General features: G+C 38.1%; 1 protein-coding gene across 1 annotated transcript in view; it reads left to right on the top strand.

Moving 5' to 3' along the window:
- Positions 1-12,317, top strand: part of MYBPC1 (myosin binding protein C1) — a gene marked incomplete at its 5' end in the record, with an annotated part of 75,093 nt that overhangs the window by 37,564 nt on the left and 25,212 nt on the right. Inside the window, 8 exons of the mRNA XM_080340842.1 lie at positions 2,693-2,859; positions 4,175-4,307; positions 5,938-6,062; positions 7,256-7,361; positions 7,669-7,835; positions 9,025-9,187; positions 10,417-10,523; positions 11,764-11,897. Coding sequence (XP_080196968.1) covers positions 2,693-2,859; positions 4,175-4,307; positions 5,938-6,062; positions 7,256-7,361; positions 7,669-7,835; positions 9,025-9,187; positions 10,417-10,523; positions 11,764-11,897 — 1,102 coding nt within the window. The remainder of the gene's footprint in view (positions 1-2,692; positions 2,860-4,174; positions 4,308-5,937; positions 6,063-7,255; positions 7,362-7,668; positions 7,836-9,024; positions 9,188-10,416; positions 10,524-11,763; positions 11,898-12,317) is intronic.

Below are 12,317 nucleotides of genomic sequence, written 5' to 3' on the forward strand. Positions count from 1 at the left end.
GGGCTATTATGGTGAGGATAGTATTTAAGTAACTAAAGCAAATGAGAAAACTGAAGGCAAAAGTAGACAGTGAAAGAATTACCTGAACCAATTCAAATCCACCAGGTCTTTGATTTTTTAATCTTCTCATCCCTAATTAGGATCTTCAGTTTGACTTTTTATCATACTAATGCAACTTACCATGATCGTTCTCATGACTGCCTGTGGGGTGTTTTATTAGCAACATGAGAGCTGCATGTAAGAGATCTTGATGTTTTTGTGGAAAGAGAAACGTGACTTAAAAGTCATTATCACTTCACTAACAAGTAACTTACGTGTTTTGTAAGATAAATACTGTATAACCCTAAAAATATAATGTACCTTTTGTGTGGCTACGGGCAATGTGAACTTTTAGTTTTTAAACACTATTATTTTATACTGGTCAAATCAGTTCATCATATCATTGCTTCAGGCACTGAAATGCAACCTCATACATCTGAGCTTAATTGAATAAGATTGCTAATTAAGTGCTACTGTGGATATTAATAGCAATCTTTATGAAGACAAAATCATATTTTCATTTCAATTTTTTTCAAAAGGCAATGTTGCAGGTGCATTCCTTCTCTTTTGTATGGTTATATTACCAAGGAAAGACCTGTGGTTCACCTGTGGTGCATAATACTTGAAACATGTTTTTTAAAGAAGACCTAAATGAACAGAATCTATATACTCCCTGTTTTCTAATTTCATGCGGGTGTTGCAGGAAGACAAACTAGTTGTTATCTCAGTAAGCCACTATGTGATTCATTGCAATGGATCAGTAACGGCAAGAAATTCCAAAAGGCACAATATCTCAAAAATACTCACACATTTAGGTCCTTTTTAAAAAAAAATACATCTTTCAACTAAATGCACATTTTCGGGGAAAAGATCTGAAACCGATTTTGTGGAGAGGTCAGTCTGCTTAGGAAATACCAAGCATTGTTTGCCCACTACCCGCAATAGAAACTATTGTGGTCTCGGACAAAATTGGTTTGCTCTCTAAGTGTCAAAATTTGTTCTCCAGTTCTGCAAGAGGAAAAGAGAGTCTGGAATTATTTCAAGCTGGTTGAAAATCAGGATACTCTAACTGATCCTCATTTTCAACTACTGCCTGATTTAAAAGGGTACATTATCTCGTTTCCCATGGAATGTACCTCCTATTAGCATGGACAGGCGTTGCATGGCAAGCAGCCAGCCCTGGGAGAGGAGAATTCCACCCAATGGGGTGTGTCAGCTTTTATATATGTTTGCAAGCTGATCTGGACTTGCCGCCATGCAGAAGGAATCTCACTGAGACGCCAGCGTTGGCTGGACATAGTTATCCTCCAGAAAGCGCGAGCACAGACAAAAGTAAAAGAAATGAAGCATAAAATTACATACCTGATGTTGTCTAACAATAATTCTAACAATGTAAGTATTTCAAAGACTCTTGAGTGAACGGGGTTTTTTTTTCTTTTTAAAAACTGATTGAAATGGATTGAACAGCAAAGTGTTTTGCCATAGTTCCTCATCCCAACACACAGAGATTCTCATGGACCCCCAGTATTATTTCTGTATGTGTTAAAGAAAATTCTCCGTCAGATTTGATACAGCTCAGCTCTAAAAGTGTCTCACTCAAAAGCTCAGATTTTTTTTTTGTTTCTCAAATATTTATTTTCTTTCTCTGTTCTCCAAAGTACTGATTTGGTTAGACCAACTAGATCAAATCAGAATTATCCTGGTCTGATCCTAATGAATTTACAGGAAAAAAATGTCAAGATTTCTGCTCCAATGCCGAGATCATTCTGGCAGTTCACTTTTTTGAGCTAAACTGTCAATCTCAAAAATTATAATTTTGTCTAGGTTGCTTCCATTGCTCTCTCATTTAATGTCTGCCATTGTGGAAATAGTTGTACTTCTCTTTATCAGCTGCCTTAGCCTGGAGCTGCAAATAGTAAATACAGTATTTAAACTTCTGTATAAAGGTGATGTTGTTCACACAGGCCTCTGAAAACACTCCCTGCTCTTAAGACTGAGATAAACATGGAAGCCAACAGGTCCATCTTGCAAGCCCAAGCTGGTGTGAAAATTTCCAGTTCCTATCCATATGCCAACTTTAACTAACTCTGAGAAACAGTGGTGTAACTATAAACAGACCCAGTATCCCTTGAATTTCAATGTCCTTTCATTGGCCACCCTTAGTAGCAATTACTGGGACTCAGAGTTTGAAAGAATTTTTACGTAATTATGATATGCTTGGATTAGAGTCAAATCTCAGTGGTGCCATCATAAATTGTAACTGATTCCACTCTGATTCTACTCAAGTTACAACAGATAAAATGGATTTAAATGGGATTAGCCCATATGTTATTATAGTACTATATTTTCAAAGGTAATTTTCTAAAATAATGAAGCGATATAAAAGCTCTTCACAACTAATTACATCAGAAAAGCTCAATTTAGAACTTATATCTAAATTCTGCTTTGGAGAAGTGAAAAGACGTGAATGTCATTCTGAGCTATTCACTCATACTGAGTGAGTAAAAGCATATGATAGCAGCCTTCAAATTTTGATCAAAACATTTCCAACCTTGACATAGGTTCAGCTTCATCTTTTTTTTTTTTTTTTTTTTTTACAGTGTGATAAAGCCTCACTAACTCTTCTCCCATAATTTTATTTTGCTAATGATAGGGAGGTTAAACAGCAAGAGGAAGAACCTGAGGTAGATGTGTGGGAGCTCCTGAAGAACGCGAATCCCAGTGAATATGAGAAGATTGCTTTTCAGTATGGTATCACTGACCTGAGAGGCATGTTAAAGCGTCTCAAGCGCATGCGCAGGGAAGTGAAGAAGAGTGCAGGTATGGATAAGGCACAATATTCTTATGTTCAGTAGTCAAGCACAGGTGTCCGCCTTAAAAACCCAAACTTGCTTCCTTTCCATGTAAGAGGACTTGCATGCTACGACCCAAGCCTTATTACTGCACGAAGTTATGAGAGGGTGGCTTTGGTCCACTGTGGTCAAGGTAAACACTGTGTCCCATTCAGTGCTTAGCAAAAGCATTCCTCCTTCTTGGCCAAACAGTAGATCCAGCTGGAACAAAGTCCCCAAGTTGCATGGAAAGGTGTTACCTGATGAAACAGTATGGAAATTAGATGTTGTGTTATCATTAATATCTTCTACTCTAAAATAGAGTCACTCCAAACACATTGTTTGCTTTTCACAACTTCATTTTGCACTTAATCTGACATTCCTTTTAAATCCCAACTGTACTAAAAACTGGCTGGCAGGAATTGCTGTTCCCCATCCAGGTGCATCACATGGAAGTACCTGAATGTTTTACTGGGAAAGGCGTATCTCTCAGCACCTGGGACCACTATGTCTGGTCTCTCTCTCCATTTACTTGTTAATTTTTTGAACCACAGATATCAGCTCCCCTGGGTCAAATTTTTGAAGTTGGCAATATCTAAATGTCAATGCTAAAGTGTTTTGAAATATTTGAGTTGCATCTGGCCTTACCTTGCCCAGAACAACTTGGCCTACATTTGCACATATCAAAGAACCTCTTTGAAAAGCCTCACTGGATATCACAGACTGACACCTTTTGCCTTGTTTCAAATATTTTTGCAAATGTTTTACAGCCATAACCTTTATCACCAGTGGAACTGCATTGTACACCTTGCAGCCTACAGAAAGCATCAGGAAAGCTTATTCAGCTCTTAGTCAAACCAATGTGTTTATTCTGATAGTGGGAAGCTCAATAGGAATTTTAGCTTAAAATTCCCTGTTAACTTGCATGGTTATGCTAATAGAGAAGTCCTTTGTAACAGATTCATTGTGAATGATTCCATGGCACCAGCTTTATACCATTTTTTTCAAACATAGCACTTCTCAACAAGCTGTCAAAGCTCTATCTACGCAATCCTATTCAGAATACATGAAGAGATACTAGCTTGAACTTGCTCAAAATAACCAGATCTGCACAACTTTGCACTTATTCTAATGTTTCTAGAAAAGAAACTGATTCATGTGGACTAGCCTAAGAATACAGAGTGATGTATAACATTGTGTATGTGTATTGTGACAGCTTTGACAAGATTTATGCAGTGTCATTTCAGCAATCATATTCTTGTTTTCTGATCTTCTTTTATAATAACACTTGTTTTTCACAACAGCCTTTGCCAAAGGTCTTGATCCTGCATATCAGGTGGACAAAGGAGGTAAAGTAAGGTTCATGGTGGAGCTAGCAGATCCAACAGTGGAACTCAAGTGGTATAAAAATGGCCAAGAAATACGACCAAGTGCAAAGTAAGTAGTTTTTTCATATGTAAGCAATAAAATACAAGCATAGACCTCTCTCTTTGTGCAGGTTGCACCAATTTTATTTCTGAAGTCTATTATACATGAAAAGTATGCAAATGATTCTATATTGCTCATCCAGAAAAGTTCCCTGTATGCTAAATGTTAATGCAGATTGGCTCTTTTGCCTCAATAAAAAAGAATTAAAGATCCTCATGGAGCCATTTCTTACTCGGTAGTTTATAAAAAATTGGGAAGCACCATGATGAAATAAATCACTTGTCCTCAGTCCCATGTCTGAAGGAGGTCAGAATTTTCTCCAGTAACTGAGTGCTAAGAGGAGAGATATTTAACATCACATACTTACCCACCTGGCTTGTAAACCACCTGAGGAAAGGTGAGTGAGGTTTCTCTCAGCTTCCACTACCCAGTTAACGCTCACACGGAAGTCAACAACCTGCATTAACTCGAAGTGACTTCAGTCATGTGCAACAGGTCTGGTGTACCCAAGCTTCTTCATCATCTGTATCACCTGCATTTTGGTTTACTGTCTGTCTTTATCTAGAAGAAGTGGCTTTTCAGGTGCAGACACTTGAGCACAGTTAAAGCAAAGGCTGGAAGTTGAGCCTAGTCCCTAGTGTGACCTCAACCAGCTTTTACAACCTGATGCAGAAAATCCCATTCCACAGTGAGACCCAGCTAGGAATGACGATGTGCAGCCACCAACACACAACAATTAAATGGTCCTCAAATGTTGCTCAGCAGCACAAAGTCCCAGCAATTTTATCCTCTGGCCCTGTTGGAAAAAACGAAAAAGAAAAAAAAGGCAAAAGCCCTCTTACAGAGAAGGGGCAGATTTCTTTCATTCTGTTGCTGCAAAAATCAATGAAGAATTTCAATTAATATTCATAGTTGACAAAAAATGCATAATAAAGAGAGTACCTTTTCTTTAGCCCCTCTATCTGCCATGAACCATTCAGAACCATTTCGCGGTCAGCTATATGGATACTGCTGCAGCAGAAGGACCCAGATTGAATGCTCCAGTGCATTTCTTCCAGGCTACTGAAGCAGCTGTCAGATGCTAATGAGCTTTGGTCATTACAAACCTGGAGCAGATCTAAACCGGTGACATAAAGGTGAAAGGCTCCATATCCCATTACCAAAACCCCATATCCCATTACTGATCTCTTGTGCCATCTGGCCTACCAATAATATTAACTTCTTAACTTCAGCTATTATTATACTTCACAAAAATGTTAAGAGTGTTGGAATGAGGATGGTGTCCTGTTACTGGTTATTTTCATCTTTACTCATCTAGAGTTTCAGACTCCATTTTATTTGCCACTCTTCAAAGCCTGTTCATTTTTTAATTTTTTTTTTTTTTTTTGGTATCATTCAAGCCTGGGATTTTGGAACATGCCAGAAGCCACTTTTTGTCACCCTACACCACACCTCTTTCTGCTAAAAAGTCAATGATAGTTCTGTTGAATCTCAGAAACTGCTTCCCAGGACAACTTTTCCAGTTCTGTGTATAAACCAGGATCTTCACCTCCATTAATCCCTAAAGCATTTTTGACATAAAACAAAAGGGGTTCATCAGTTTTGTTTATGTATATTTGCTGTGTTCCTGTTCAAACAGATACATTTTTGAACACAAAGGTAATCAGCGAATTTTATTCATCAATAATTGTACGATGACAGATGATGCTCGATATTACGTGACAGCTGGTGATGAGAAATGCTCCACAGAACTGTTTGTGAGAGGTAACTTCATCAGTTCACTCCTACTTCACCTACTGTAAATTGGTGCAGGTTCTTCGACCACAACAGAAATTAACAGGGAGGATTTGGTTCGGTATATTTTTGTATTTGCACTTGCAGCCCTTATGATCACTCTGTATTTCTGTGATCCCTGACCATTTTTGTTCGTCGTCCTGTATTTAGTAGTTTAGTGGGAAGCCTGAAATGTGGATATGCTTGATTTCATACTGTACATTGGGATCTAGTAGGACTTTGGTCCCCTTCATAGTTATAAAGCCATTGGCTTTCCCAAACACCACTCTTAAGTACCTGCTGACCTTGATACTATTGGTCCAACTGATCTGTTTCAAGTACTCTCAGATCAGGCTTTCTAGCAGTTTGTTTTCATTCCATCTGCACAGATTTATGGTAAGACTCTATCAAAATCTATGAATGGGTGGCCAGTTCTTCACCCTTTTTGTTCCCACGGTGTTGATAGTCTTACTGATAATATTCATGGCATCACACATGGACAACAAAACAAAAAGAAAATCAAAACTTACAGTGACTGAAAAAAATCATCAAATATTTCAGAAAGCTATTTAATATAATGGAGCCCATTACCCCTATAAATATCATAGGATAACTGTTGTACAAGCTCTTGCTCTTAAATAAACTTGAGTTTTGACAGTAGGAATGGGTTAAACCAAAAAGGGCACTGCGTTATGCCATCAGGTCATCTTATTGTGTATAACGGGCTATAGGACCTAATGAAAACACTGGTCTATGAGAGGGATCTGTGGGAGGTAAGAGGGGAATATCAGCTTCTCATGTCAGCCTACCTGGACAAACTGTTAATAAAAAGGGATCCAAGGCAGGTATTAACCTGAACAAATGTTATTTTTTAGTTTAGCACATTTCCTACTAGCATCTTAATGAGCAACTGCTTTCCTGATTTAAGGCAGAAAAGGCTGAACTGAGTCTGATATTCAAAAAACTAGTAGATTTGGCACTTAGGGACATGGTTTAATGGTGGAATTGGCAGTGTAAGTTTATGATTGGAATCAATGATCTTAATGGTATTTTCCAAACTAAATGATTCTATGATTCTGTATTAGAATTTCAAAGCAGTATCATCTTCTATAGCATGATTTTGAAAATTTCTTTCACTTAGTTTTCTCTCTCAGATTGCAAATCTGTAATTTTCTCTTTCACAGATCCTCCGATTTTGGTGACGAAAGGCCTGGAGGATACTAGTACCTATGTTGGTGAACGAGTAGAATTGAGCTGTGAAGTATCTGAGGATGATGCAAATGTGAAATGGTAAGCCACGCTTTGAACAGATATTGGTTTCCTTAAGAATAAAACCCAGAATATTTTAATTGTAGGCAAAAACATGAACAGCTTTTCCTATACCAGTGACCCTTAAAATTGTTAAGAAAATCTCAAGAAAACATTATTCAAGAATGCAGCAACAGCAAAAATATCTTTACACATTCATGGATGAATTTGTATAACCTTTTATTGTGTCTTAAGTCTTATAAATCCTTCTCTGGAAGTTTCAGTCTATGGGAGTCTCATTTGCCCAGGACTTTTATTAGAAAACTAATCATCCTTTGTTTTCTGTTAGGTTTAAGAATGGTGTAGAACTTCCTAATGATCCTAAATCTCGGTATCGAATCAAGGTTGAGGGTAAAAAACACACTTTGATCATAGAGGAAGCTGCAAAAAATGATAACGCAACTTACTCAGTAATGACAACTGGAGGCCAATCAGAAGCTAAGCTTTCAGTTGATTGTAAGTATAATGTATCTTGCTCTTGAATTTGTCACAGTTTGCTGGCTTACTTATCTTTCATACCAATTTCTGCGCTGCACAGATCTCCATAACAGCACAAAGCTATGTAGATCCCTCAGGACTCTGTGCAATTTCTCTTTAAAGCACCTGTGTTTTATAGTAAAATGTATCTTCCTGTCCTCTAAAGTTATCACACATTATGCATAAACACACACTGTTTAGTGATACTCGTACTGCTTTTGACTATTTTGTACAAATTGGAATCCTAAGCACAACCAATTAGTGTTGGAAGTTGTTCTCCATAGCTATTGAACTCCATCATCTTTCCTTTCATGCAACTCCTTCTGAGGATTTTCCAGCTGGCTCTCTATAAAATGATCCCTTTCCCATCACTCTTTGTTTCCTATGTCAGATTACAGTCAGGGATATTTATTGCATACAGATGGTACTGTGTGTTCAGCCTGGACTCTGGTCTACAGCATCTAATCTTCCAGAAAGTGAAAGTGAACTGGAGAACCAGTTCCCAGGCTCGAGTTTTACAAAACCCAGTAATACCTGTGGGTATTCATAGGTAAGTTACGGCAGTCCAGCAAACATGAGAACAAGTAGTGTATGAAGTTCAGCTTTCTGTCCAATCAGCATTTGCTACCAGTCTGACAAAAGAGGTGGAGAAGTACAGTCCTCAGTTAAGATGAAATATTTCGGGAATTCTCCAAATTACCTTGGATCAGCTGGGAGAACTATGAGAGCAGTTAGATCACTGCTAGATCACAAGAAAGGCAGCTTGTAATCCCTTCTAGTGCATAGGTCTGGGGACAGAGGTCTTTCACTTCTTGAAAGTTTCTTACTGGACTCCGGTGGACAGAAATACCCTACCTCCAGCACCCATACACCAGAGAGAAGACTGCATTCAAATCATGCTCCCCAGCTTAGTTCTACTCACAATATCCATGGAGTTTCCCCAGAGTATGAGCATTTTGGATCACCCTTTCTAAGGCATCAGATTACATGAAAAGAGGTTAATTTATGTAGCTGACATGTACATATTACTGGTATTTCAACTTGAGAACTTTATTATTGGAGGCATCTTTGTGATTTGAAGACTATTGTATTAGCTAGGAGCTCTGGGACAGAACCATGAGCTATTGTTTGATGTTAGTGTTAATATCTCTGCTTCTGTTTTACTAAGTGAGACCACTGAAGATATCACTTGCACTGGAAGACCAGACTGTGAGGCTTGGACAGGAAATCCACCTGAAGTGTGAGATATCCGAGAACGTGTCAGGAAAATGGTACAAAAATGGGCAACTGGTCGAAGCCAGCGATCGTGTAAAGATTTATCACAAAGGAAGGTAAGCCTGTTGTGTATCGACTTGGCTTCTGATGGCATTACACCATAGAGATGTGCCAATATGTGGGTTACTTCGCTGAAAATTATCTGGTAATCGAGCCTAACCTGTGTCCCTCTGACATTTTTATCATTACAAAAGCCATGTTGCCTTGCTCCCTTTCATCTTGTGTCTTTTGGCTGTGGAGGGCCATAATCAAATCCTTGATCCATCTGAGTTCAAGCTATTAATTTTTCTTGACACTGATATTGTTGTTAGAATGGAACATTAAGTAGTAAAGTAAAATAATTGTTATACATTATTAAAAATAGCTTTTAAATGTCTGTTTTTCTGATAGCTTCTGCTTGTGTCAATTCAGGCCATGTATCTCTATCTATACAAAGTATGTGGAGATATCATGTCCTTTTGCATTTATAATCTTCCTTTTTCTTGGAAAGTGTAAAAAACAAAAACAAAGCCAAAACAAAACAAGGAAAGCTCCTACCTTTTTCAGCTTAGCAGACCATTTATACAGCTGGAACTGCACTTGTGAAGATGCTCCTAAACAGGCTATGAAATCTTTGCATTGATGCCATAATGTTGGCTAAGTCATAGTAAGGAACAAGTGCCAGCTGTGTGATGACCCCTTGGATTGACATAAGGTGAAGGAGCTCCCACAACCCATGTAGGCCCATAGGGTGAAGTGAGGGAAAGGGGAGCAGAAAGAGTGCAGAGGTGAGTCCTACCTGGATCAAAGTTTAGCCACAGCAGGTGATAGGAGAGCAAAAAAATTACCATACTGGAAGACGCAGTTCGGTAGTAAGAGAAACATATGCTTGGCTCACCTGTTTCTTTATTCTGGCAAACAAATAGGAGATTTGATCCTGTCACAAAGGTCTAACAAAAGTCAGAATATTCCCACAATGGGATCGCCTAAATATTTCTTCTTCGACAACCAAATTACAATTAACAGCAGCAGCAGCAAAGAGATTACACTCCTGTATTTTTCTACTTCAGTGTTCAAATAAAAATATTATGATTGGTTACGTTATTTGGTGAGTTTCTCAATAATATTTTGTACAAATCACACGGTATTTATTCAGTTAAAATAGCACTAAGCATCCAGCAAAGGATTTTTTTGGTCACTAATTTTACACACTTGCACAGATCTCCTAAACTTTTAATAGATTTTTCCCTCTCGATTCACACAATCTTCAAAAATATTAAACATTGATTTCTTCCATTTTTTACAGAATCCACAGATTTGTTATAGCAAGCGCTGCTGTTGATGATGAGGCTGAATACATGTTTGTACCAGATGCCTATAATATTAATATTCCATGCAAAGTACATGTTGTGGGTAAGTATATGGCACAATGACTTTTATATAACATCTCTTTCCCTGGCCTTTGGAAATTAAAAGCAGTGTGAAGTCTCCTTGATTATAGTCAGTTTGTTTCCTTTGAGCAGAGATCTACCAGACAACACAAACCTGCTGCTTTGGCAAAGTGCAAGTGAGGTAGTCAGGGAGCACTTTGCCTGTGCCCAGGCTCTGTTCATAGTTTCCAAGCCTGGGGGAGCTCCCAGGGAAGTCTTCTTGTTGCTGAATTCCCAAACCTAAACCACTACTAAGAGTTTGTGTAAAACAGCTGTTGCTCTTCTCTTTTTGGTTATACAGTGTTGTCTCCTTTCAAGAATTGGCTTGCTGACATTACAAAATGTGATTTAGTTTGGTAAAAGCTCAGCAGAATAGGTACATATTTACCTATTCCCTAAATAGGTTAAATGTTATCTAGAGAGCAAAATGTTTCTGGGCAGCTTTTATTTATTCAGCAAAACAGAAGGCTTGTTAATGATCCCACTCTTTCAAACAAAAATAAAACAAGGCATTGACTCTTCACACAACAATATCTTGCTGGCTTTTAACTGCAATTAGCAATTTGAAATTCAAAAGGAGAGCAATAGAAATGGCCAAAGTTCTAGAAAATATGTTCTATAACTGAAACTGAAAGAAGTGGGGTATCTGTGTTGGAAAAAGTATTGGCAAGGTTTAGGGAGAATGAAGAGGGAAAGGGTACTAGAAGGGTGCACTCACTAATATAACTTCCAATACATTAAAAAAAGTTGTAAGAGGATATTAATCAGTTGTTCTCCATACACATGGATTACAACAAAAGTGACCACTTCACTTTCAGAAAAAGGATTTAGGAATATTTTTAAACTGCAAGAACAGTGGTGCCTGAAGCATGGTAATAGGTGATGTAGAAAGCCTGCAATTGAAATTCTCAAGAGCCACTTAGAGGAAATCTCTCTCAGAAGTTACCTGAGTATATATAATTCTGCCTCAGGAAGACAGGTTTTTCAATTGTCCTACTATTCCAGATTTTCTATGGTAACATGATTTATTTTAATCAGAAAACTATTTTCTTAAAAAGAAGATTTCTTCACAAATTTTCCTCTCAATGAAAAATTAGTTGATTGAAAATACCAGGAAAATAAAAAACATAGAGCCCATTTCTCTATGTTGCAGACCTGTGCCAGTCACTGAACTCACAGAGTGGCAGCCACAAGGCAAACTTGGACAATCTTTCCTTTTTCAGATCCTCCTAAACTCCACCTGGATGGTCTTGGGGAAGGGAACACTGTGACAGTAGTGGCAGGAAGCAAACTACGACTTGAGATCCCCATCACTGGCGAGCCAACCCCCAAAGTCATGTGGAGTAAAGGCGACAAGGTACATTGTCATTATACACATTTCTTTAGCTTAACAAGGGGTTGAAACTAACAAAGGAAAAAAATATGGGTTTGCTATAAATAAATTATAAAGGAAAGAGACACATGAGATGCAGAAGAAAACTAGTGAAAATCTACCAAATGGCTACTTCTTCTGTACATACTGCCCCAAATGGCTGACAGGTTTTGACAGAAAGCCATGGTATGGTCTGGTTTTGGAAAATGAATGATGAATTCTGATGGAGTGTCAAGTCTCAAATGAAACAATAGGTTGGGCAATTGGTGTCTTGCATCTGGTGTCTTAAAGCACAGGTCAATCCCTGGCTGTGTAATAGCAAAAGGATGCTTTTTCATATTTAAATTTCCATTGTGGTATGTGGAAGTTGGAACACGCTATTATTACTCGATTCATCAGAACTAT

This window comes from Nesoenas mayeri, assembly GCF_963082525.1.
Source record: "Nesoenas mayeri genome assembly, chromosome: 1".
Lineage (NCBI taxonomy): Eukaryota > Metazoa > Chordata > Aves > Columbiformes > Columbidae > Nesoenas > Nesoenas mayeri.